At 55.4% G+C, this 25000-nt stretch overlaps 6 protein-coding genes across 6 annotated transcripts in view; 2 read left to right on the forward strand and 4 right to left on the reverse strand.

The window, feature by feature from the left end:
• Positions 1-2119, forward strand: part of PTSG_10954 (uncharacterized protein) — a 6373-nt gene extending 4254 nt beyond the window's left edge. The window contains exons 4-6 of the mRNA XM_004987823.1: positions 1-1173; positions 1486-1681; positions 1939-2119. The exon at positions 1-1173 is cut by the window's left edge and continues 1978 nt beyond it. Coding sequence (XP_004987880.1) covers positions 1-1173; positions 1486-1681; positions 1939-2039 — 1470 coding nt within the window. The 3' untranslated portion in view covers positions 2040-2119. The remainder of the gene's footprint in view (positions 1174-1485; positions 1682-1938) is intronic.
• Positions 2120-2333: 214 nt separating this feature from the next.
• PTSG_10955 (uncharacterized protein) lies at positions 2334-15340 on the reverse strand. The gene is made up of 33 exons (XM_004987824.1): positions 15258-15340; positions 14665-14903; positions 13969-14265; positions 13653-13713; positions 13407-13476; positions 12578-13211; positions 12266-12367; positions 11986-12072; positions 11760-11798; positions 11507-11596; positions 11225-11301; positions 10841-10964; positions 10501-10578; positions 10069-10305; positions 9689-9850; positions 9256-9463; positions 8834-8932; positions 8541-8647; positions 8254-8406; positions 7881-8000; positions 7516-7695; positions 7235-7315; positions 6949-7035; positions 6346-6769; positions 6023-6129; positions 5744-5867; positions 5376-5545; positions 5002-5226; positions 4734-4828; positions 4473-4587; positions 4096-4246; positions 3791-3889; positions 2334-3571 (listed from the first exon to the last, which is right to left on the reverse strand). Exons 3-33 carry the CDS (start codon positions 14251-14253, stop codon positions 3417-3419), a joined length of 4746 nt encoding a protein of 1581 aa, XP_004987881.1. The 5' UTR covers positions 14254-14265; positions 14665-14903; positions 15258-15340; the 3' UTR covers positions 2334-3416.
• A 154-nt stretch (positions 15341-15494) lies between these two features.
• On the forward strand, positions 15495-17209 carry PTSG_10956 (uncharacterized protein). Its single transcript, XM_004987825.1, has 3 exons — positions 15495-15736; positions 16044-16081; positions 16322-17209. Exons 1-3 carry the CDS (start codon positions 15576-15578, stop codon positions 16534-16536), a joined length of 414 nt encoding a protein of 137 aa, XP_004987882.1. The 5' UTR covers positions 15495-15575; the 3' UTR covers positions 16537-17209.
• Positions 17210-17577: 368 nt separating this feature from the next.
• Positions 17578-21727, reverse strand: PTSG_13128 (uncharacterized protein; the record flags this gene model as incomplete). Its single annotated transcript, XM_004987826.1, has 13 exons — positions 21543-21727; positions 21297-21388; positions 21084-21147; positions 20899-20937; positions 20669-20709; positions 20423-20429; positions 19999-20163; positions 19523-19795; positions 19015-19324; positions 18722-18777; positions 18297-18401; positions 17976-18038; positions 17578-17844 (listed from the first exon to the last, which is right to left on the reverse strand). Exons 1-13 carry the CDS (start codon positions 21609-21611, stop codon positions 17578-17580), a joined length of 1551 nt encoding a protein of 516 aa, XP_004987883.1. The 5' UTR covers positions 21612-21727.
• A 223-nt stretch (positions 21728-21950) lies between these two features.
• On the reverse strand, positions 21951-22842 carry PTSG_10957 (uncharacterized protein; the record flags this gene model as incomplete). Its single annotated transcript, XM_004987827.1, has 2 exons — positions 21951-22382; positions 22651-22842. The coding sequence occupies 2 exons, from the start codon at positions 22840-22842 to the stop codon at positions 21951-21953; spliced, it is 624 nt and encodes a 207-aa protein (XP_004987884.1).
• Positions 22843-23555: 713 nt separating this feature from the next.
• PTSG_10958 (uncharacterized protein) overlaps positions 23556-25000 on the reverse strand; it is a gene marked incomplete at both ends in the record, with an annotated part of 6718 nt that continues 5273 nt past the window's right edge. Inside the window, 5 exons of the mRNA XM_004987828.1 lie at positions 23556-23789; positions 23941-24077; positions 24289-24399; positions 24660-24723; positions 24922-25000. The exon at positions 24922-25000 is cut by the window's right edge and continues 63 nt beyond it. Coding sequence (XP_004987885.1) covers positions 23556-23789; positions 23941-24077; positions 24289-24399; positions 24660-24723; positions 24922-25000 — 625 coding nt within the window. The remainder of the gene's footprint in view (positions 23790-23940; positions 24078-24288; positions 24400-24659; positions 24724-24921) is intronic.

Here is a 25000-nt window from a genome sequence, read left to right on the forward strand (position 1 = left end):
CGGTCCATTCGCAAGCTCTTCTCCAAGCGCCGCAGCACGGCCACTGATGACTCATCCAGCACCGCCACGTCCCCGGCATCCTCAGCGCCGCCGTCGCCAGCTGCGAAAACGAAGCGTGGGCCCTCACCACCCTCATCTGCTACGCCGCCGCCGCCACCACCTCCAATGCCACCAGCGCCGTCTGTTGCTGGCAGCGACGCCAGCGACCAAACGAGCAGCGCGTCCGACAGCAGCATGACAACGCAGACAACGAGCATGACCGCAGGCGATATTGCCGCTGCCGCTGCCGGCATGCTTCGACGCCGCGAGCAGCAGCAGCAACAACAGCAACGGGCAAACCAGACTGGTGTTGACTCAGTTGTGCGCTTGAAGCAGCAGTCGGCGGCAACAACTGCATCTTCTTCTTCGTCGTCCTTGGCGCCGTCCACAACCGCAGCGGCCCCGCGTGGCGTGATTGAAGACCTCAAGCAGCGCCTGGCCGAGCGCGGGTCAAAGCCTGGCAAGAAGCTGTCGCTCGTTCCACCTGTCGTGACATCGCCGCGCCCGTCCTTGTGCTCGGATGGAACAAGCAACGTGCAGGCTGTTCGCGCCATGTTTGAGCAGCGACAGAAGGAGCACGAACTTCAGCCACTCAAGCCGCCAGCAGCAACGCGTTCGAGCAAGGATTCTGCCACTCCTGCCGATACACCCTCATCACCGTCTGGAGTGGCAACGGCCAAGTCCAGCATCTCTGCGTCGCCTGCAGATGGCAGTGTGGGCGCCAAGGCAACAGCGCGTGCGAGCGAACCTGTTGCGCTGGTGCGCAAGTCAAGCTACGAGCGCATGGTCGACGCGAAGACGCCACGCATGAGTCTCGTGGCAAACCGCCCCTCCATCACCATTGGTCATCCAACGGCAGGAGCATCCTCATCCACAGACACATCAACAGCGGCACAGCCGGCGACAGCAGCCAGCGACCAAATGGCACCGCCACCCACCAACAGCAGCAACACCACCACAACGGCAATTGCTGCGGCAAAGCCACCACCTTCGCCATCCAGGGTGACAACCTTCAGCAGTAATCCGCGCACACCTCCGCGGCCTGCGCCCAAGCCATCACGTGGTTCTGATGCACTTGACCCCCTCGCACAGACACATGACGAGGGTAGCGCCCCACCGGACTCCCCCAGCAAGGTGTGCGGGCGTTTCTATGTGTGTGTGTGTGTGCGTGCGTGCGTACATGTGTGTGCGTGCGTACATGTGTGTGCGTACATGTGTGTGTGTGTGTACATGTGTGTGTACATGTGTGTGTGCACATGTATGTGCGTGTGTGTTCATGTGTGTTCATGTGTGTGTGTGTGTACATGTGTGTGTTGGAGATGTATGGTCTAGTTACTTGCATGCTTGTACTTGTATGTGCGTGCGTATGCATGTGGAAACCAGTGTCCTCCCTCATCTCATGAACTCACTGTGTACTTGATGTCCTGCTGTTGCATTGCGGTGCAGTGGCGCCGTTTCCTGAGCCGAAGAAAGGATCGGGGCGGCTCAGATAGCAGCAGCAACAGCAGTGGCAGTGGCGAGAAGGACGTGGGTGGCCAGAGCAGCGAGCTTGTCCTGCCACTCAGGGAGTTGCAAACGACACATCACAGCAAGCTGAAGCGCCTTGGCATCGACCTCGCCTGCAAGGAGCGATACTTGAGCGGTAAGGCGTTGTTTGTTGCGCATGCTTGTTCATGTGTGCACTGTGTGTGCGCATGGGAGAACGCTTGTATGTCTGGGTTTGAGGTGTTGCTGTTTGTGCGTGCGTGCGTGTGTACGTGTGATATGTGTGTGTGTGCGTGTACGTGTGATATGTGTGTTTATATGTGTATGTTTATGTGTGCGTGCGTGTGTTGCTGTTGTTGCGGTGCAATGTGTCCTGTACTCACATGCATGCCATCTTGTTGCTGTGTTTACCAGACGATGTCTTCGTGCAAGTATTCGGATGCACCAAGGTCGAGTTTCAGGCACTACCACTCTGGCGCCAGCAACAGAAAAAGAAACTCGCCCTCCTCTTCTGAGCTGCAACGGCAGTGATTGCCAACCCCCCTCCCCCAAAACACAACAGCCCATGCGTACCCCCCCCCCCTCCCCAATGCGCCTTTTCATCTTCCATCTTGTTCAAAACTGGCGCATGCCATTCTCCTTTCCCCCTTGTTTCAAGTTGACTGCTTTTGTGGCGGCGGCTGCTAGGTTGTATCTCTCTTGTTTGCGTTTATGTGCTTGCTTCTTGCCTGTGTGTGTGTGTGTGTATGTTCTATGTTTTGTACTTTGCACCTCGGCTTGTTGTGGTGTTGTGGACCTTGGTTCAAGACAGAGAAACAATGGAAACACAAACCTCGTGATGAAGAGTTAGTTGGTGTGCTTCTTGTGTGAGAACGATTGTGCTTTCCACGCTCTTGCAGCAGTGGTGATGGGTTGGTTGTTGTATTGAGGGGAGAAAAAGCTGAAGCAGTGCATGGAATGAAGCGAAGACAAGAAGAACGTGAGACAACTGAATACGTTGCTTCCCGTGCGCGCGCACATACACACACACACACACACGCACGCACGCGTACGGATGGGACAAACAACCACCAGCTACGACAACAACGCGTCCAAAACGCACATCAACAACACACGTACACAAACATGTGAGCAATAAACAACGCGTAAGGGTCAGTCAAAGAGAACAAGGGCTGGACAAGAGAACATGCAGCAAGCGCAGCAGAGCAGCAGCAAGGGCTCAAAGCCGCACACGCCACATGTCAGATGAAGAAGCACAAAGGCGGAAGAAGAGAAGGTTGAGAGGAATAGAGAGAATATAGTGAGGGGCGGGGCGGGGCAAGAAGGAAGGCATCGCGGGGGAAGAGGAGGAGGACAGAAGCAACCAATCAACCGACAAAACAAACACACGAACAAGCCAACAACAAACCGCAACGTGAAGGGGCATGGGCCAGCACACGCCGACACACAATGCCAACACCAACACTTTCAATTACACACCACCAAAGCAAAGGGAACACCCAACGTACATGTGCCACCCCTGGCTCCTCTTGTCTCCGCAATATCCACAACAGGGTCAGCGCGCACTGGAGTTGGCAAGCGATCAGCCCCGACAAAAACAAGGAGAGCATGGACTGAAGGGAGAACGTGGGGAGACAGGTGTAGTCGGTGCAATGCACATTCACCAACAGAAAAGAACAAACCTCATGATGCCAGATGCATAAGAGAGCGCGAGAAACACAGAAGCAGCACAGGTGTTGTTGTTGTTGTTGTTCGTGGGGGTCGAGGAAATGATGCTGCAAACGAAACAGAAAAAAAAAGGCGGAGGGCGAGAAACGAAACGGGTACACGAAGGTAGACTTGGCCTGTCAACAGCGGCACGACTGGCAGTAGTTTACAGCTGCATGCCTCCTTCAAGCGGTGGTCGTGGCAGGTGGGCTGGCAGAAGTGGTCGTCTTCTGCGACTCCTCTGCCTTGGGCTCCTCGGCCTTGGTATCAGTGGCTGTACCCTGTGTTGTTTCAGCAGTCGACGAGGCCGGCTGCTTCGCGCTCTCCTCTGCTGACGAGCCTGTTGTCGATCATGCCAAAACACCACACGGGGACAGCCATGTGAGTAAGCCGCTGCCCAGGAGACGATAAGCACAGATGTGCACGTTTCTGTGTTCACGGATACGTTTACATTCACACGCACATTCACACGCGCACGCACACGCGCACGCGCACGCACACTCACGCTCACGCTCACACGCACGCGCACGCTCACGCACACATGTACAAGGCAACCCACCCTTGGACGTTGTCGTATCTGTCTTGTCTGTTGAGTTGGCGGACGTGCACATGCGCACAGTCACGCCATTCACCGTCTTGGTGGAGAACATGTGTGTGCCTACAATCGATCAACCAATCAACCACGTTCAACACATGGTGGTGCATGCGTCGTGAGAAACCACAAACACAGCATCGCGGAAAATTGCGAAAAGCAATCGTCTCGTGGCGAGCAACGCCCAAGGCATCACAATGAGCCGTGGAGTCAGCACCCGTGCATGCCACCACCACCACGACCGCCACCACCACCTTGCGTTTCCAACCAACCGTGAGGCCCAAGGAAGAGCTTGTCATCTGGAGCCCGCTGCTCGGGCTTGAGGGCGCGGTCAATCTGGCGGTGGAACGCAGCAGAGGCCGCCACGTGCTTCTTGTCAGACCACGACCGGTTGGTACCAGGGCGCGCAAACACATCCCAGCCCTGGGTGACGGGTGGGAGTGGGGTGAAGTGGGATGACACGGGCGTCAGAGCAAGGTAGCACAGCAACTTCACGTGAGTACGGCCATGAAGGCGAGGCGCAAAAACAGTCAATGGGCGTCACACGCACACACGCACACGCCTACACAGACAGGCATGCACGCAAAGCCTCGCATCACATCACAAGACATGCACACACAAACACGCGGCATTGCGGAAGGTCACGCACGTTTGGAGCCATGCGCAGGCGGTAGTCGCCCAGGAGGAACCTGGCGTTCAGGCGATCAACATAGAGGCACCCGTCCATGGCCGTCTCGTGTGGAACACCGGCCTGGTTGTATGACCTGCAGCACAGTTTGTTCGTTCGCCCTCGTGAGCATCTTCTACAACAGCACTGGAGCAACGAATACATACACTTGTGGTGGTGGGTAATCGCGTGTCTGCCGCGTGTCTTGTGCCGTACGTGTTGCAAAACTCGTGCGTATCTCACCTTGTGAGGAATGGCGGGGCCTTGCCCTGGTCAAGAAGGTCGCTATCGACCGAGTCGTACTTCACATACTTTTCAACATACTTGGCCCACTCGCTCTGCAGCCGTAAACATGGAAAGAGTGAACAAACGAAGAAAAAAAAAACAAGCATGAGAACTTGAGGCAAAGGGCATGAAGCAGTATGACACTCGCAAGCATGCACGCACGCACACACACACACACACACACACACACACACACACACACACACGCACGCGCATCAAAACATACCGTCTTGTCTGGGATGTCGTCATCACAGGGGACCTTTCCGTCGCCAATGAGCTCGATGGAGAGATGCTCACCCGTGCGCGTGACCTTGTACAGCGCAGCCCTGTCCTCGAGATGGTCAAGGGCGGCCTTGTGATACGCAGAGCCGATGCCTGCAGACTGGCCGAACCGCTCCTGGTGCAGCCTCAGGAGGTGCAGGCTGCTGTGGTCCAGGACAACAGAGTACATCTGGTCGTGCAGAGGTGTGTTTGTTTGTGTGCGCGCGCATGTGTGTGTGAGGAATTAACAGATGGAGCAGAGAGGGTGTGGGCGTGTTGGCAGCCCAAAAAGTACAAACACAAACACGACCACAAAATTACACACACACACACACACACCTGCTTGAAGAGGTAGCCAAAGAGACGGTCGATGCTGTAGAGGCGGTGCGCGTGTGTGACGAACATCTTGCGCATGGCCTCCTCGTAGGCAGACTGGTCGGCCGGGCTCGCAATGAGGTCCTTCGTGCAGGCCATAAACTGCTCAAAGTGCTGGTCCTTCGCCACGTCGCCTGCAGCGTCAATGCCACGAGCCAATCAGAAATGGTCGAGGGCAAGAAAGGGACAATGTGAGGGCTGCGGGACGAGTGCAACGAAATCTATGAGGCACACAGAAATGAATCACACAGGTGCAGCAGAAACTATCAACACACACACACACAAGCACCAGTTTTATATTTGTTTTGTTTCTCTTGTTGTACGCGACTCACCTTCGAGCTTGACAGCAAGGGCGATGGCGGGGTCGATGTTGGCGAGTTCGCTTGGAGGCAGCTTGGCGGCTTCCTTGGTGAGTTCACACAGCTCCTTCACGCGCGCAATCCGCTCATACAGCGTCTACAGCACACGCACACGCATCACGTACACAGGGCGTGAACCGGCAGGACGGTCAATGACGTTGTCATGTGCCAGACACAAGTACACATATGCACACACACACACACACACACACACACACACACACATTTGCACATGCACAAACGCTGCCGGACCTCGAAGAGGACAAAGGCGATGGCCCATTTGGTGGAGGTGAAGAAGGATCGCGGTGCCTGGCGGCGGCGCTCCTCCAGGTCCGGCAGCTGCACCTCAAAAGCAATTCCTGTCGTGGTAATCCCGGCACACCTCGTTTTGAGGGAAGAGGGGAGGGGGATACAATGGCAATGTCCCACACGACTACACGCACATGCACACATGTACACACGTACACACACACACATATGCACACATGTACACATGTACACACACAAACACACATTCACCCACTTGCACATTCAGCCATGCGCACGACACACATGCAAATGACACACACGCGCACCGTTTGCAGTGGACGTCGTCTTAGCGTCTGGCATGGTCTCCATGTCCTTGCTGTCTTCCTGTGTGTCCTCCTCCTTGGTGGTGGTGGTGGTCGACGTGTTTGCTGCGTCTGTTGACGTGTCCGCGGCATCAGTCGACGTGTCCGTGGTGGTCGTGGCACCGCCCTCTGTGGTGGTGGCAGCGGCAGTGGTGGCACTGTCGGAGGTGTCCTGTGATGCATCCATGGCTGTGGTATCTTGGGACGACGACTGCTGGTCCTGCTGTTGCTGTGGCTGCTCCTGCTGGTCCTGCTGTTGCTGTGGCTGCTCCTGCTGCTCGTGTTCCTCCTCTGCGGGAGCGGCAGCGGGTGCAACAGGGCACAGCGCAGACACACCCTCCGAGATGTCATCGCCTCTCACAAAGCCAGCCATCGTCTTGAACAGCACCTGTGTGTATGTGTGAGCATGTAAGTGAGTGTGTGTGTATGTGTGAGTGAGTGTGTTCGTAATATGTGTGTGTGTGTTCGTAATGTGTATGTGTGTGCAGGTTTGGGTGTCGGATAAGGCCTAAGTCTCAGAGCGGATCAACAAGCGCAAGTGAGGCAGAGTCGGGTTACCAGACGTACAATCATGAGCTGTTTGTCGCAGGCCTTCTCGGCGTGCTTGTTCATGGCCGCCTTGAACAGCTCCAAAAATGCATCCATGGCATTTGTCTGGCAGGCAACAAGTCGCAAGGCATGTTTGTTGTGGATCAGGGATACATCAATGAGAGCGTGTGCGAGGACGAAAGGATGTTTCATCTCAACTCCCTTGCAGACACAAACCAAGCATACACACACGTACACACACGCACACGTACACACACACATGCACGTGAACAATCACACACGTGCATTGCCGCTCTGTGTGCACCTTAGGGAGGTCGAAGACACGGCGGGCAAGCGGGGCGTCGCCAGGAGGAGAAGCGCCCTGCTCCTGCAGACGTGCAAAGTACTGTGCGTTTACATGCAAGCGCACGCATATGCAGCAAGGCGTGAGAACAAGGGCACCAGACTCCAAAGCACATCGTACACCGCTTGCATATCAAACGCCCAAGACGACAGACAAAACTAGAACGAAGCAAGAGGCCGACAGCACAGCGCGCGAACGATGCAGGACACGCACACACACACACACAGCGGGTGCAAACTCACCGCAGCGCGAGCCTCGGCCTGCTCCTTGAAGCCTTGGCGAATGGCCTTTGGCTTGAGCTCGTTCAAGTCCTTCTTCTTGGACGAGGGTCCAATTTGGTCGAGCGCACGCAGGTAGTTCTCGTCAAACACAAGCTTCCACTCCCGGTTCCAGGAGAACTGCACCTCCTTCCACTCCTTTTGCTGCTCACGGTTGACATCCAACAGCAAGGGAGGCGAGCACACAAACACACACACACACATGTGAGCATCGTGCATCGAGCAGCGGGCATGTGCATGACTCCGCACCAGGAGGAGGAGGAGGAGGAGGACCAACAGGAAATGCGCAACAAATATGCCGCAATATGCAGCAATACGAAGACGCGCACCTTTTGGGAGAGGCGGGAGATGATGATGGGGAGGTTCTTGAGCGGGTTGCTGGCGAGGCCGTTCAGGACCTCTTCCAGGTGCTCGCCGTACAGCCGCTTCAAGCTGCGGTGGTGGATCGCCTGAGTTGACAAGGAGGAAGGTGGGGGAGGGGGGCACATGGCCACAGACACGTGTTAGCAAAACAGCAGCACAGCGAACACAAGCAAAGAAAAAAAGGGGGGGGGACAATGAACGAAGAACACAGCTAAGGCGGAGCTCGCCTGTGCGCTCACAGCCACGCAAGCACGCACATGGACCGACATGACGCACGCACGCACACACACACACACGCACGCGCACACACACGCACGCACGCACACCACATACACTCACGTGGCTGTTTGTGCCGAATTGCTTTGTGTCGAGCGTGTACGTCTCGCCGGCGTTTGTTTTGCTTCTGCACTCTCGGTAGCACGTCTGCAGGGCGTTGATGGTGGACTGGTTCGTTGCCAGCAGCATGTCCAGCTCAAACCGCTCGTCCTCAGCCTGCAAGGACGCGCATGGCACACACACACACAAGGAAGAGAAGTTAGTGGGTCAACAAGACGTGTGAGCGTGAGCCACTCAGCTCCCGGGCTCGCAGCTGCTATTGACAAACACAACAGCAGCTCATGCATTACCTTGAAGAGATTGTCCTCGTATTGCGTCTTCTTGCCGGTGACAAACTGGTTGTCCTCGCTCGTCCACGACGGGAACGACACGTAGCGGTTGTTCAGCGTCTCAAGCACTGGGGGAGTGAAGACAAGTCAGAGAGGTGTGCGGTGGGGTGAGGGGCATGCGGGGGTGAGAGTGGGCGAGACTGACAGTGTGGGAGTAAGCACTGGTGTGCTGTGCTAACATGAAGCACAAATCTAATGGGAGAATAACTGATGCGTGAAAGCTCATGTCAGTTTGGCCGACAGCAGCGACTCACGTGATGGGTCCATGTTCTTGCGGCCGCTGCACTGGGCGTGCTGAAACTCGTCGGGCAGGCGGCGGTAGCTCACCTCAACCTGCAGGCACGTGTTCAGGTCTGCGCAAAGAGACAGATAGAGAGAGAGAGAGAGAGAGAGAGAGAGAGAGAGAGAGAGAGAGAGAGAGAGAGAGAGAGAGAGAGAGAGAGAGAGAGAGAGAGAGAGAGACAATCACGTGACGATGGACATCAGACAAAAGATGAGAACAGCCCCATTCACCATGTGAAGGGCGTGGGTGGTCGTCACGTGGTCAGAGCCACGCCATGGTTTATACTGTCAAGCGAGCACACAACCAGGCACACAGCACACAAGCAATGGCAAGAAGAGAAAGCACTGCTTCCCTCGCACTCCTCCTCGCCAAAAGATGAACAATTGGACTGACCAATGTCGTGCTGATGCGGGTCAAGGACCTCGCCGTCGTCGCCAACGCCAACAAAGCGGCGGAACCAGCGCAGCAGCGATGGGTACTTGTCGAGGAAGTTGGATGCAACCGTGACCAGCTCCTCCCGGCTGATGATGTTGTTGTTGTACAGGTTGAGGCAGCGCAGAAAGTCGTCATACAGCGGGCGCGGCTGCAGCAGGCGCTTGACCTGAAACGGCGAACACACACATCGAATGTACGCACACGAGACAGGCATGTATGAGCGACCAGAGTACACAGATGAGAATGGCAAGAGGAGCAGGATAAGGGGGGGGGGGGCGTGTGGCGCTAACTTAGCAGGCGAAGCCAGAAAAAGGCCGAGCAAGCCTTGCAGGCAACACAGGCAACATATGCGTGTGCATGTGCATGTTTGCGTGTTCATGGGCGTGCGTACGTTGTCGAAGAACTGAAGTTCGTCGGTGAGGACGTAGCTCGAAAGCGGCCTGTTCTCAACGCCTGTCAGCCGCCGTTCCTCCTTTGCACGCTTGGTCGGCTGCGCCTCATCTGTCTCCGCGGCGCTTGCGGCAGCACGCTGCTGTGTTTGCTTCGGCGCCTCCTGTCATGTACAACACACGGTCAATGACATGATGAGACGGGGAGAGGGGTTGCAAGGGAGAGAGAAAGGGGTTTCGTGAATGAGCCAAGACATCACAAGGTACAGGGAGCGATCAGCGTGATCGTGGACCACACTCCACGCTAGACACACATTACAAACACATAAGTACACACACACATACATACACACACGTGCGCAGTCTTTGTGTGTTGACGCACCGCCTTTCGCTTCTGCTGCTGGCGAGCGGCCTCCTGCAGCTGGCGCTCCTTGTACGCCTTGGCTGCCGGGATTGCCTCGGGAAGGAACTGCGAAAACTCCTCAAGCAGGTCAATGTGATTCTCAAACAACTTGGCGAGCTGCTCGTACACCTCCGAGATGGTCTTCTGCTCCTTCTGATACGTGTCCAGGATCTTGCGGAACGTCTTGTACACCTCAGAGTTTGACTGGAACCGTGTCTGTGTTTCAGCACACAGGCACGCACGCAAGGACGTGTCGCAGGAAAGGAGATTGCGTGAGTACAGGCAGGGGGGATGGTCACGGTGCTGGTGATGATGGTCATGGTGCTGGTCATGAAAGTGGAGGTACACAGCGACAGCGCAGCAAAGCACATGCACTCTGAAGGATGCAGTGGATCGCAGCAGGAACGACACCTTGATCTTGTTGACGTATTGGATGGCGTGGGAGAACTCAAGCTGCTTGCGCGGCTGGCTCACAACAATCTGCTCAGGCTGCGGACGACAGAGGCGAGCGGAAGATGTGCGCAAGGAAAAAAGGGGCGGTAAAGGTAAGTGGGTGCGTTATGTTTGAACAATGAACAAATGCATGCGCTGCATGCTGGAGTTGGAAGCGCAGACATGTTCCCCACACATCCACACACATCCACACAGATACACGCACACATGCACACGCACACGCACACACGCACACATGCACACATGCACACGCACATACACATACACGCACATGCACACACATGTTCCACACACACACCTGTGATTCATCGGGAATCTCAATCTTGTAGCCTGGTGGGAGGAACGTGTTGAAGCCAACAATGAGCTCCGGATGTCCCTCAAACAGCTGGGAGACGTTCTTGATCACGTCAGGCGTGTTGATGCTGCAAACCAGAAGAGAGGGGGGATGAGAAGAGAAGCAGGCACACACGCGGGGAAATTGGCGAGGGCAAGGCAGAAGGGATAGAGGAGGCAGAAGAGAAAAGTACACAGAGCAAAACATCAAACGTATGGGTGAGATCCAACCAAATCAATTGGCACACCCAAACCATCTTCAAAAAGGCGATCAATGCATGTTCACACATCAGCGGGCGCAGCAGCACGAGAGGGTAACATCAGGGTGCCGCTGTGCACACGTGCGTACTTTTGCGACTTGAAGTCCTTCATGATGTTGAGGAAGGAGTTGTACACGGTTGGCTGCGAGCCAAAGTGCGCCTTCACCTGTTTGTTGCGAGAGAAAAGAAGACATGAATACATTATCAATGCGGAGTACACACACACACACACACACACACACACACACACACACACACACACACACACACGGCCACAGACAAAACGGGCGCAGCAAGAACGACAACGCCAACAGAACAAGAACAAACAAACCAAGCCAAAAGCAAGCCAAACACCAACAAACAAGACATACCCTGTCGAGGTAAGTGAGGGCGTCCTCGACCTTGAGCCGGCGGTGGCCGCCAAAGGCGCCGTTGCTCGCCATCTCCGTCAGAGCAGCAGTCTGCATTGCAGCAGGTGCACGGGCACGAGACATCATGTGAGTGGTGGCGAAAACACAACAAAACGTGGGGGCGGCTAGTTGTTGAAGGCACAACGAGCAACCAATAACCAACGAGAACAACAAGAAGCTGCCATGGTTGTGGCGGTACATGGGCGCAACCAACCTGCTCCTGCTTGATGTGCACGTTGCCAGAGGAGCCGTCCTGGGGGAGTTGGCGATAAAATGACATTATCAAGAAGAAAAACAAGGGTAATGGAGCTAGGCATGCCGCTTGTACAGAGCGCCACAAACGACGCCCATGGCATACAACCGATGCACAAAGGGGAGAGCTTTGTAGATCAAGCGTACACGCATGTTCACATACGCACACGCGTCAGGATCAAACATACCTGGTTCATGCTCGCGGAGGTGAAAGGCACGCCAGAGGCCTGGGAGTGCACAATGTGCTGCGCATACTGCTGCGAAGATGCAGGCATCTAGAGGAAGATCATGAGGGGAGGAGGGAGGAACACACAACGTCAGAAAGGAACAAACAAGGTCAAGGGTGGATGCAAACAACCCCGCGGCGAAACTCACACACACTCACACACTCACACACTCACATACAAACGTACGCACACACTCACTCACATGCATGCGAGCATTCAAACACGTGCATTTCAGTCACACCTGTTGGTGCTGGGCCTTTGACTGCCCCGCGCCCTGGCCCTGGTGCTGGTGCTGCAGGTGGCGCTGCTGCTGGCCGCTGCCGTCCCTAGACCCGGGCTGCATCTGCACCACCGTGGTGACGGGAATGGGCAGGTAATGGAGTCGTGAGATGAAGACGGAAAAGCCATGCAGCCGCACACAGGCAGGCATGTACTCACAGCATACACACGCAGCCGCACACAGGCAGGCATTCACGTTCTCAAACACGCATTCACGTACGTACACAACCACACACGCAACACACACACAAGCAAGCACGGTCAAGAAACGCACGGAAGTCATGGTGAGCGCGACCATGCGCTGCTCGCGCTGCTCTGCCGTGAGGTTGTCGCCGCCTGCTGCCATTGCCGATGTTGCTGCAGACGATGACGACGCCGGCATGGCGGGCTTTGCGCCGGCACTTGTGACCGCTGCAGACGACGTGGCTACCGCGCCGCTTCCAGCCATGGTGGTCGTGGCAGGCGCCGATGTGCCCGGAGCTGCGCGGGCAATGGAGGCGGGCGTGGCCGAGGTCACAGTCGCTCTTGCTGCAGGCGCCCCGCTGCTGGTGACGGCGACGCTGGTGCCACCCGCGGTGGACGCCATCACAGGCGCCGACGTGGCCTGTGCTGGTGCAGACGTGACAAGCTGCATGCCAGGCATGCCCTGCAGGGAGGAGGTGGTTGGTGCCATCGACATCATGCCAGGTGGCAAGTGCAGTTGTTGCTGTTGGTGGTGATGCTGCTGGTGCTGCTGGCGAAGCTGCTGGTGCTGCAGATGCATTTGCTGTTGATGCTGGTGATGGGGTGCGGCGTGCAGCTGCTGCTGGTGCAGCGCGTGTGGGGTGCCCTGGACCATGCCCATCGCGGTAGCTGCTGTCGACGCCGGTGTTGTCGATGTTGCTGGCGCCGACGTGCCCAGTCCGCCCCTGTCAAGAAGCGGAGCGAGGGAGCATGGTGCTCATCAGTTAGAACACTGATAAAAAAACTTACCCCACTGATGGTGTGTACGTGCACGTGTGTATGTGGATGTGCACGTGTATGTGTATGTGCACGTGTATGTGTATGTGTGTGCATTGAGTGATGAGGGGCGAGAACTGTGTGTGTGTGTGTGGTGAACGTACGGCAGCTGCTGTTGCTGTTGCTGCGTGCTGTGGGCTGACGTTGCGGAAAATCCCGAAAACGAGGAAACGCCTGCAGAACCAACAGCGGCAGGTGGCAGCAGGTAGATGTGAAGGCAGGTGAACAAGCAGGCAGTGTTAGAACACGCATGAACACACACGCACACACACACATGAACACACGTAACAGTACGGTGCTGTCACAGAGCACGCTGGTGGTATGAGCATGGCACGAGCAGGCTGCCGTACCTGGCTGTTGCTGGTGTGCTTGCACAGATGTGGTGGACGGCTGCGTCCATGCCAGCTGGGCCTGAAGTTGAGGGTGAGTGAAGTGAGGGAGTGTATGAATGTGGATACGAATAGGAGATGATGTAGGAGTAAACATGGGGAAATTGTTCGCAACAGGTGACAGCGAATCACGCGCCTTTGATGCACATGCACACATACACACATGCAAGCACAAACACGTACATGTGCACACAAACACACACGCGCACACAAGCACATGCACACACAAACACAAGCGCGCACACAAGCGCATACACACACACACACAAACACGTACCGCGTCAGGAGTCATGCCCGGTGTGGCACCCATGGTGCTTGTGACAGCCACGCCGTGCTGAAGGTGGCCTGGTTGCATTTGGTGATGATGCTGCTGTTGCTGCTGCTGTGGCAGGTGCTGGGGCTGTGGCATGTGGGCGTTCATGGCGTGCTGCATCATTTGCTGAGGCTGCTGCCCAGGCGCCGTTGTCGTTTGATGCTGCTGCTGCTGCTGCTGATCATAGTGTTGGGGCGGCACCATGGCGCCCTGCTGTGCAAAAGGGTTGTCTTCTGGACGGGAGTCCATGCCCTTCAATGGCTGGTGCATGTGGTTGTGGCAGGGCAAGCGATAGAAGGGGGGAGCGGGTATGTTTCAGATGAGGAGGTGTCGTGCTCATGGACGAGAGGGTCAGACACAAACAGAGAGGGAAAGACGGTGAAGGAACACAGAGAGGGGAACACGGAGATGGGAACACGGAGAGGGGAAGAAGGGATACAAATACACACAGGCACAGACAGACAGACAGACAGACAGAGCGAGAGAGAGAGTGTGTGTGTGTGTGGAGGGAGGGAGGAAAAGAAAGGGGAGAAATACAGAGGAACTGGGAGAGAAGAGACGGAGTGGTTGTGGTGGAGGCCAGTGGAATAGAAGCAACGACTGGAAGAATGGATGAAAAGGTGTTCTCAGTGGTAGAACAATGCACACAAGCAACGCTACCTGAGCTGATGGGCCAACGAGACAAGAGAAAAGGACTGGTGACAGGAAGGAGGCCTACTTGGCGCTGTTTGCGTTGTGTGCGGTGAGGCTAGCAGAGGAGGAACAGAAGGTTTGTCTGCCTTGCTTGTGTTGTTCCCTCAAAACCTCGCTGGACGAACACGGATGGGGATTTCACACTCAAACGCACACAACAGCGCGCGTTCTCCCAAGAACCCGTTGGTTGCTGGTACACTGGAGTTCTGTGCATGCGTGTTTGGCACCAGTCCAGTTGGTTGTGTTTGCAGTAAGGGCAAAGGCATGCAGGTTGGCAGGTATCTGTGTGAACAATGGCGGGAAACATGCACGCGGTCATGTCGTTGCACACACACACACACACACACACACACACACACACACGCGCGCGCACACGCACACATGCACACAAGGCAGGGAAACGGCAGCACGGTGGAACTCATTCGTGACAACCACGCCAAAGACAGCGGGTAGCAAGTATGCATGTCGCAGTGTCACACGCATCACATCATCCATCCATCAGCGAGTGGTCCACTTCATGTCCCCCTCGCTCACTCACTCACTCAGGTCTGTGGACGCACCTCCCAGACTGGCAACGTCGTTTTTTTTTTCTCTGCCTGCCTGGTTTTGTTTGGTTCGGCGAAAGAGTGGAACTCTCGCTCGCCTTTTCTGCCTTGCCCTTGCTTGCGTGCTTGCGTGCGTGCGTGCTTGTGTGCAGAAACGACACAACCGTGTGAGAGTGAAAATGTAACAAATCACTCATTTGGTAAGCCCGTTTAAAACCAACCCGCGTCCAGCTGTCAATTTTGACAGGACACCATTAATCGTAAGAGAAGGTGGAGCACAGCAGAAGACAACAAGAAGGCAGACAGGAGAACAAGGCGACCAGCGAGCGATTGATGATGGCGAGGCGGGGTGTGGTGCTGGCTGTTGTTGCAGCAGCGGCGATGATGGTGGCGGTGGTGTCTGCACAAAACGTCTGCTTCACCATCTGTGAGAAATGCGACTTCGATGTTGAGGTTGATAGGGACGCTTGCAATCACGTCTTCTACCAGAAAAAGTGCGTGACACACATTGCGGCTTGTGCTGGGGGCTTGTTTGTTTGTCGGTGGTGTGTGTGTGTGTGTGTGTGTGTGTGTGTGTGTGTGTGTGTGTGGTGTGTGTGTGTGTGTGTGTGTGTGTGTGTGTGTGTGTGTGTGCGTGTGTGCGTGTGTGCGTGTGTGTGTGCGTGTGTGCGTGTGTGTGTGCGTGTGTTGGCGTGTGTGGGCGTGTGTGTGTGTGTGTGTGTGTACTTTTTTTTTTTTTTTTGAGTGGTGCTTGTCCTTCAAGTTGGCTCACGATGATGTGCAACGTGCTTGTTGTTGCAGCTGTGTCGCATCCGGCGAGTGTGTCGAGGGATTCAACCGTAAGTACATCTCAACATGCGCATGCTGTACATGTGTGATGTGGGTGCTCTCTGTGCATGTAACGCCTGCCCTGGTGCATGCAAGTATTATCCGTGCATTGCACGCGCTCATGCTGTTGGATATGTGAGTGTGAATTTCTTCTGTTTCGTTCACCTGCGTGTTCGCTTCCTGCCTCCTCAACCGCCCTTCCTCATGGACCACAACCAACACCCTGCAACTCCCAACCGCTTGCACCGCAGTGACGACCATCTATGAGAGCCCACGCCAGTGCCGATTCAAGCTGGTCACCTACCGTGGAGGCTGCCCTGACAGCGACAACAGCAACGATGCCGCGCCAGCATTCAACTCCACCACTGCGCTCATCAACTTTGGAAGCAAGCGGCGCGTGTGCGTGGAGTTCCCTGGTCTCGGCTACACCCTCATTGAAGAGAGTAGCTGTCGTCCCTCCAACTGATCCCCAAACAAACTGATCCAGAACAGAGTGATGTGAAGTGATGTGAAACCTTCCTCACAACCCGACGCGTTTCGCCAATGGACGCTGGTGGTGCGGTGGATGTTGTGTTCGCTATCATCATGTCCCATTGGTTGCTTTTCCTTTCCCTATCAGACCGCGTGCCACGCACGCCATGTGTTTTTACCATCTCTTGTCGCTGTGAGTCGTGCCGAAGCTGACCTGATGACGGCCGTGGCTTTGTCGTGTGGCACATGCTGTTGTGTTGCGTTAACTTGTGTCATGTGTAGGGTGTACTGTGGTGTGGTGATGTGATATGTGTGTGTGTGTGTGATGTGTGACGTGCATCTGCCCATGTGTGTGTGTGTGTGTTTTAACTTGTGTCGCGTGTTATGTTGTGATGCGATGTGTGGCGTGCTTGTGAGTGTGCACTTTCCCATGTGTGACGTGCATGTGAGTGTGCACTTCCCTTGTGCTTGAGCATCTTGCGGTGATGTGTGTGTTGGGCCAGAGTGCTTCCAGCGCCAGTGTTGCGCTGTCGTTCCTTGAAACAAAACAACACATGACGATGACTGCTGCCGCGTACAGGCCATCTCAGTACAATACAGCGTGTTTACTATCGTTCACAAGTACAAACGGTGCGATCATGCAGCGAAAAAAAAAACTCAGACCAACACATGACAAGCAAGACACGGCAAGCAAGATATGGCAAGCAGAGACAACAGCATCAGTGGAAGACTGTGATGTTCCCATCCGCCCATCACTGCTGGGCCGAGACAACTGGTGGTGGCGGGACGGAGGGTGTGTCCCGGGCGTTGCTGACAGGCTGCGCTGTCGCGTTCTTGTCTCCAGCTTCAAGTGCTGGTTCGGTGTCCGGCGCTGGTGCGGCTGCTGCTGTCTCTTCTTTCTTGGCTTCCGTCGTCTCTGCTGCTATGGTCTTGTTGGACGGCTCGTCTTGGGCGTCCTTAGCTTCCTCCTCCTCTTCCTTCTCTCCCTTCTTCTCTCCCTCCCCCTCCTGCTTCTCTTCCTTCTTCACTTCTTCCTTCACTTCTTCCTTCTTCTCTTCTTCCTTCTTCTCTCTCTCTCTCTCTTCTCTTCTTCCTTCTTCTCTTCTTCCTTCTTCTCTTCGTTCTTCTCTTCTTCCTTCTTCTCTTCCTTCTCCTCTTCCTTCTTCTCTTCTTCCTTCTTCTCTTCCTTCTCCTCTTCCTCCTCCTTCTTCTCCTTCTTCTCTTCCTTCTTCTCTTCCTTCTTCTCTTCCTTCTTCTCTTCCTTTGCCGGCCCAGTCGTCTCCGTCGCCGCCTTCACCATCGTCTACACGCACACGCACACACACACGCGCACACAAGCACAGCACAGGCGGCGTGAGAGGTTGCACACACAGATGCGTGTTACTGGTGCTTGCAAGCACAGACAACGCCGCTACAATCGCAACAACAGCTCACCTTCCACTTGGCAATGATGGCCTTGGCATGAGAGGACACAGCCTGGTCAGGAAACTTGCGGAGCTGGCGAGGTGACAGTGGTGACAACGCGTGTCAGATGCAAAACAGGTGTCTCCAGCACGTCAGAACATGCGAAGAAGGTGCAAAGAAGATGCAAAGCACACACGACAAAACTCGGCTCGCACACACAACAAAACTCGGCTCGCACACACAACAAGAACTCGGCTCGCACGCACACACGCACACACGCACACACGCACACGCACACACACGCACGCGCACGCACACACACCGTCTTCGCTCCCTCCCGTCTCGACCCACCATGCGGATGGAGACGACGTGGTCGGTGTTTTCGGTGATGGTGCGCTGGCTCAGCGGCAGTGCGTCAATCTCTTTCAGACGCGAGACAGCACCGCTCACGTCTTTCTGCCGGTTGCACGAGGACACACACACACACACACACACACACACACACACACACACACACACACACACACACACACACACACACACACATGGTGTGGTCAGTGTGGTGCAGGGCAGAGAGGCAGGTGAGTTGGTGCGTGGGTTTGCTTGTGTTGGAACGCGTGCACAGGTACACGCAACATCAGAGTGGCATGACAAGCACACAACTCGCATCTCACACAATCACACGTGCATCCACGCCTGCGAACGTAATCTCCACTATACACACCCCGCTCCCTTCGCTTCCACTCCAAACGAGTCATCGTCACAGCACAACTCACGTCGCCCTTGGAGGGAAGACAGCGCTTGAGTTCCGAGACGAGCTGGCCCAACCGCTCTACACACGAGCAAAACCCATGTCACGCGCATGCAATACATGTGGATGAGGGATGAAAACGCATACACACAAAGCACGTACGCACGCACTACACACATACACACACGAAGCATGCACGCACACGCACACGCACACGCACACACACATACACACACACTCACAAACAAAACACGCACGCACACGCACACACATGAATACACGCAAGCACACGTGATCAAAGAAATCCCCCTCACGCACCGGCGTCTGTGATTTTCTTTGGGGTGTCCTGCTTTGCTGGCGCTGTCTTCTTCCTCGGCGCCCGGGCCTTCTTCTCCTTCTTTGGCGCTTTCTCCTTCTTCTCCTTCTTCTCCTTCTCTCGCGGCTTACGCTCCTTCTTTTCCTTCTTCTCCTTCAGTGCCTGCTGCTGCTGCTGCTTCTTTGGCTTCTTTGCGGGCGCCTCTGCGTCCTCAATCACGTCATCTTCGCTTTCTGCCTCGTTGTCGTTCCCGCGCACATCCTCGTGCGACTTGAGCGGCGCCAGCTCGCTCGGCATCGCCGCCTCACGCTTCTGCACACGTGTGCATGGTGTGTTGCGTTGCGTTGCGTTGCATTGTGTTGTGTTGTGGTGTGTTGCGTTGTGTTGTGTGTGTGTGTGTGTGAACTTCGACAAGGATATAAGATAAGGACAAACAACAGCGGTTGTCACACCACGCAACACCACCGAGCGTCAGCAACCAAACATCGCCACAGCAAAGGCTCTGTGCACCTTCAAGGTTGGCTGATCGGTGGCGTGGTCCTCATCCTCCGACTCCTCATCGCTCGAGATGACTGCATTGGACACAACCGCCGCCCGTCCGCTCCCACGGCGCTGCTTCCCTGCCGGCTTTGTCTTCGCCTTCGTTGTTGATGCCTTGCTTGCTGGTGTCTTCCTGTTACGCTTGGCAGGCGTTGTCTTTGCTCGCTTGGATGTGGACGTGGATGTGCGAGCGCGCGGCTTGCGCTTTTTCCCGCCGTCAAGCGAAAAGTCTTCGTCCTTCTCCTGATATGGTGAACACGTGTTGGCGGTTGGGAAGAGGTGGGGAACGGTGGGGCAGAGGTGAGATAGGAATGCAGGAATGCTACACATGTGCAGACGCCCATCCACACACGTGCACACGCGTGTAGACACGCGCGCACAAAGAGAACGTCAACACCACCAACATCACCAACACCACCAACACCACCAACACCACCATAACTCACATCATCATCATCCTCGGGCGCTTGGTACTCTTCCTCGTCCTCGTCCTCATCCTCGTCTTCGTCTTCGTCATCGCTGCGAAGACGGGCGGGTGCAGACGACTTTGGTGCCGACGCCGCCTCTTCCTCGCCGCTGTCTTCCTCGTCCTCAGGGGAAGCATACACAGCCTTCAATTGCGTATGTGTGTATGTATGTATGTGTGTGTGTGTGTGAGCGTGTGTGTGTGTGTGTGCGCGCGTGGGGGGTGAGGAAGGGGCTTCGTAATTGTGCAACCGCAAGAGGACAGAAAAGGAAATGTCCAAAACACACACACACACACACACACACACACACACACACACACACACACACACACACACACACACACACGTTGGATCACACAACACACAACAGATGCACGCGTATGCACATATCGTGCTGTCTTACCTGGGGGCTGTTCAGTGTTCGCAAAACGGTGAGTCGTGCATGAAAACCACGGATGAGTGAGAAAAGGAAACAAGATGGCGCCATCGGAAGACATCACACACGCAAGCACGCGACACACACACACACACACGCACGCACGCACGCGCATTCGCACGGCCCGCAGCATGCAGCACACGTTGCTCTCGCTTTCAACATCACACGTGCAGGGGAATGGGTGGTGTGCGCGCGCGTGGGTGGTGGTCTTACGCGAGCAGCACTTCAGGCTGGGCGGCGGGGTCATCAATGGCCTGGAAGTTGGACAGCAAGTGGGGGAAGGGGTGCGATGAGACGACAGCACGACGTACTATGACGTACCAGGTGAAACCAAGGGACCAGAGCAGCAGCAAATGCAGCAAATGCAGCAGCAAATCAGCAGCAAATGCACCACGACAACCACCAAGACCTGGTCCCCCGCGTCATCAGGCAGGAGTACACACCTCAAGGCCTGCCTTGATGTCGCGAGACAGCTTCTTCTTCTGCAAAGGTGGGCACAGCCATGGGCATGGATATGAGCAGTGCGGTGAACTTGGCGAACATGAGAACGTGTGGCCAACGCATGTTGCAGACAGTGTCTCTTTCAGAGCCATAACCGACACGATACGTGCGACAGCATTGCGGACACCTTCATCTTGGCAGTGAACTCCTCGTCATCAAAGCGATGCAGCTCCTTCTTGGAATGGTGACCACTGCAACAACAGTGTGTGCGTGTGTGAGGGGGTGTGTGGGTGAGGCATGTTGCAGGAAAGAAGCGTGCATGGTTGTGTGTGGGCGCAAGCCACAAAGAGCTACAAGCCATGACGACCAAGCGCGCCACAACGACATCGAGACGACTGACAAGCATGCGTTGATCGGGGCGCCGTAATAAAAGACAAAGTAGGGCTTGCTCTTGGGCATGGCAGCGCTCTGTTCCGCCGTTGGCTCCCAAACCTGTACAGATGTGTGTGTGCGGGTAAGCGACGTTGTTGGTGGCACAAACATGCGTGTTTGTTGAATGGACCACGACACCACCATAACCAACACGAGGGTTGACCGCCACGGTCACCATTCGCTAGCAGTCAAACTCGCTTGTTGGTTTTCTCACCTTTCCAGGGTAGAACGTCTTGCTCCACTTTGCCCACACTTTCGTGCCCACGGGGAAGTCGCCAGCCATGGTCGGTGTTCGTTCGGTTGGTGGTGGAGTGGTGGAGTGGTGGAGTGTGGGAGGTCGATGTGTGTGTCGTTTGCTGTGGCGCTGTTGCACACTGGTGGCTGTTGACGGTGTGAAATTTATGGGAAAATGTCAACGAAACCGCGCGCTTGCCAGCGAACAAAGCAACGGATATGGATGGACACTGACACCACGACTCGCCCTCTCTCTCCCCTCTCTCTTGCTCTCTCTCTACCTCTCTTGCTCTCTCGCTGACCCCAGTCCAGTCCAGTCCGTTCTCCTTCTCCTACTTCTCACTCCCCTCACTCCCCCCTTCCGTCCCCTCTTTCTCCACTCCCCTGCTCATGATGAGGGGCGAAGTTGGCGCAGGAGAGTGGAGGCAAGCTCTTCAAACTTGGCGTCGCGGTTGGCGCGCGTTATCTCGTGCAGGTCAACGTCGGGCCTGCTCTTCACTTCGGCAATAAACCCTTGGCCCCGCTTGGCGATTGTGGACACAACTACGACGCCACGGTCAGCCGCGCTATCAAGCAGCCCCTTGTACGCTGTCATGAACGGCTGCGAGAAGAGCTCCATCTTGCCAATCTCATCCACAACCACAAGGCGCACTGCTTGCCGCTGTCGTCCCTGCTGTCCTGCTTCTTCGCCGCCTTGCTCCTGCTTCTGCACTGGGCCCGCTCGAAGGCACGGCAGGGCAAGCTCCTCAAACTCTTTCACGTTCACGCCATACTTGCCGACACGGGGGCCCTTGGCTCCGACACGGCTCAGCACGCCCTCCTGTGCGATACAAAGTCAAGCAGAGAAGGTGTGCAGGCGTGGTGGATGTGAGTACAGGAGTACATACAACAAACACTGGAGCAAGAGAGTAGGCAGTTGTGGGTGGCCGTAGACTGACAAACCGTGAGGCTTATCCAGCGTCATGTCTTCATGTGGGACGTGCACATGGCAACAAATCAATTGCGGTGGCACGCGCACCGTGACTCCGCAGTAACACACGCACACGCACGCACACTGCACACCCCTCTGTCCCATACATCCTTCTCACCTTGCCGTCCAGAGTCACCACGTCGAACCCAATCCTGTTTCCGCCCTGCCGCACCTCCTTGGTCCAAAACCCTTGCATGGGAACACCCTTGTCCTTAAAGCGCGCAATCAGCTTCGACACGAGCGTTGACTTGCCCGTTCCAGGACTGCCCGTGATCAGGATGTGCCGCCGCGCCGCACTCGTCATCGCCATTGACGTGTCTTCCTGCTTCTTGTGTTCCTTGGATTGTGCTTGCTTCCTTCGCCTTGCGCTTGCCCGCGTGACCCTCTGTCCTTCTCTTTCTTCTTCTTCTTGTCCGCCAAGCACGCCCTCCGACTTTGGGCGCTTCAACACCCTCGCTGCCTCCTCCATCAAGCAACACAACGAGAGCAGAAGCAAAGCAATGTGCAACAGTAGTGCAATGTGCACGCAAGAAAAAAATGGTGTGTGTGTGTGTGTGTGTGTGTGTGTGTGTGTGTGTGTGTGTGTGTGTGTGTGTGTGTGGTAAGTGTTGATCTTCCTGATCTTCCTGATCTTCTTGATATCTTGATGTGGCTTTGCTCCTTACCACAAGTCGATCACATCAATCTTCAACATTCGTTTGTACAGTGCGTTGAACTAGAGCTAACAACTGCTCGTGCGGACGAGACAACAAGTCGACAGTGACGGTGTAACATGCCTCTGCACCTCAAACCAACACACCTCCCAACCAGCACCACTGGCTCATTCCATGAGTGACACCACAACGTCGCGCCACACACAAAACAACTACAACAACAACAACAACAACAACAACAACAACAACAACAACAACAACAACAACAACAACAACAACAACAACAACAACAACAACAACAACAACAACAACAACAACAACAACAACAACAACAACAACAGCCACGTGTCACAAAAAGCGCTCGCACGCATCACTGCCACCGCGGGAACCAGCCGTCGCCAAAGGGCACGTCCGACACATTCGCGCGCTGCAGCGACCGCATCTCCTCTGGCGTGAGGCGCAGCAGCGTCGAGATGACTGGCAGCAGCTGTTCCCGCTCGTCGCGCGACCGAAGAAACGTCAGCACCACGTTCTTGAGGTACTCCAGGTTGAGCCCTTTCCGCTGCTCGTTCAACTCGTCCCGCCGTATCTCCGTCTTCAGCAGCTGCATCAGCATTTGTTTACATGTTTGTGTGTGTGTGTGTGTGTCAGGTGTTTGTACATGTGTGTGAGTGTGTGCGTAACACAACATGCAAAACTTGCGCACTCGAAAGACTGCAACACAGCCACACAGTTGCATGCGCAGCGAACCAAACCTTGTTCTCCTCAACCAGGCGACCAACGTTGGCCTCGCTCTCGTGCAGGACAGATGTCGTGTGCTGCAGTTGTTTGCGCAGCGCGAGCAGCTGTTGTCTCATCTCCTCCGAGCTCTCAAACACAAGATCATCACCTGCTCACAAAGCGAGAGTGGAACGGAACACAAGAACATGTTGAAGCTCGGGCATTAGAATGGAAGGAAATGAGCCACAAACACTTGCATTGACGGCGATGCACATACAAGCACACACACACACACACACTTGTACACACACGCACACATGCACACACATGTGCACACACGCACATACACACATGTACAATCATATGTGCACACACGCACGCACCTGATGTGCTTGCAGTTGCACTTGGCGTGACCTTGCCAGCGATGAGGGACGCCAAATCTGCACCGAATCGCGAGGGCGGATCGCTCGTGCTTCCACGTGAACTCACGCCACCTGCGCCGTCGTCATGACATGGGAGTGAGGTGGATAGATATGAGAGAGAGAGAGAGGAACAACATCACATGTGTTGAATGCGTGCCGGCGTGCGTGTGCGTGTGTGTGTCTTTGTGTGTGCGTGTGTCTGTGTGTGTGTGTGTGTGTGCGTGTGTCTATGTGTGTGCGTGTGTCTGTGCGCGCGTGTGTGTGTCAATCCGTGCGCACTCCCAGCTCCACATCCCCTGCCTCCACCTCCCTCCCCTCTGTGTATGCAACACCTCTGGGCGTGATGTCGCCGGTTGTGTGTGCGGCAGACGGCGCCGCAGTTGAGGGACTCGATCCCTGCTGGTGACCAAGGTGGCATGAAGAGAGTGAGATAGGGAGGGGGACGGAACGTGTCAGTCGTCAATGTTGCCAATCATCCGTGTTGTCCGGCATCCACTTTGTTAGTCAACATGGTTGAGAATATCACAACACGAGTGCACGTGTGCACCTGCACCTGCACGGCGCTCATGAGAAAAAAAAAACATGTGCTCTGACCGTAAACACGGAATCACCGCTGTAAACATCGTTTCCGGGCTGTGCGATTGAGTGTTGTTGATATTCGTGGTGGTGGTGC

The sequence above is a fragment of the Salpingoeca rosetta genome (genome assembly GCF_000188695.1).
Source record: "Salpingoeca rosetta unplaced genomic scaffold supercont1.40, whole genome shotgun sequence".
NCBI lineage: Eukaryota > Choanoflagellata > Craspedida > Salpingoecidae > Salpingoeca > Salpingoeca rosetta.

Bases quoted from the DNA above. Each gene is read 5' to 3' on its own strand.
- PTSG_10955 (XM_004987824.1), bottom strand. From the start codon at position 14,253: ATGGACTCCCGTCCAGAAGACAACCCTTTTGCACAGCAGGGCGCCATG. The intron at 11,302-11,506 runs GTATGTCTTGTT...CGCAACAAACAG, and splicing joins CCCTCACTTACCTCGACAGG to GTGAAGGCGCACTTTGGCTC. The intron at 5,868-6,022 runs GTCCGGCAGCGT...CGTGTGCTGTAG, and splicing joins TCGCCTTTGTCCTCTTCGAG to ACGCTGTATGAGCGGATTGC.
- PTSG_10956 (XM_004987825.1), top strand. From the start codon at position 15,576: ATGATGGCGAGGCGGGGTGTGGTGCTGGCTGTTGTTGCAGCAGCGGCG. The intron at 15,737-16,043 runs GTGCGTGACACA...TTGTTGTTGCAG, and splicing joins CACGTCTTCTACCAGAAAAA to CTGTGTCGCATCCGGCGAGT. The intron at 16,082-16,321 runs GTAAGTACATCT...CTTGCACCGCAG, and splicing joins GTGTGTCGAGGGATTCAACC to TGACGACCATCTATGAGAGC.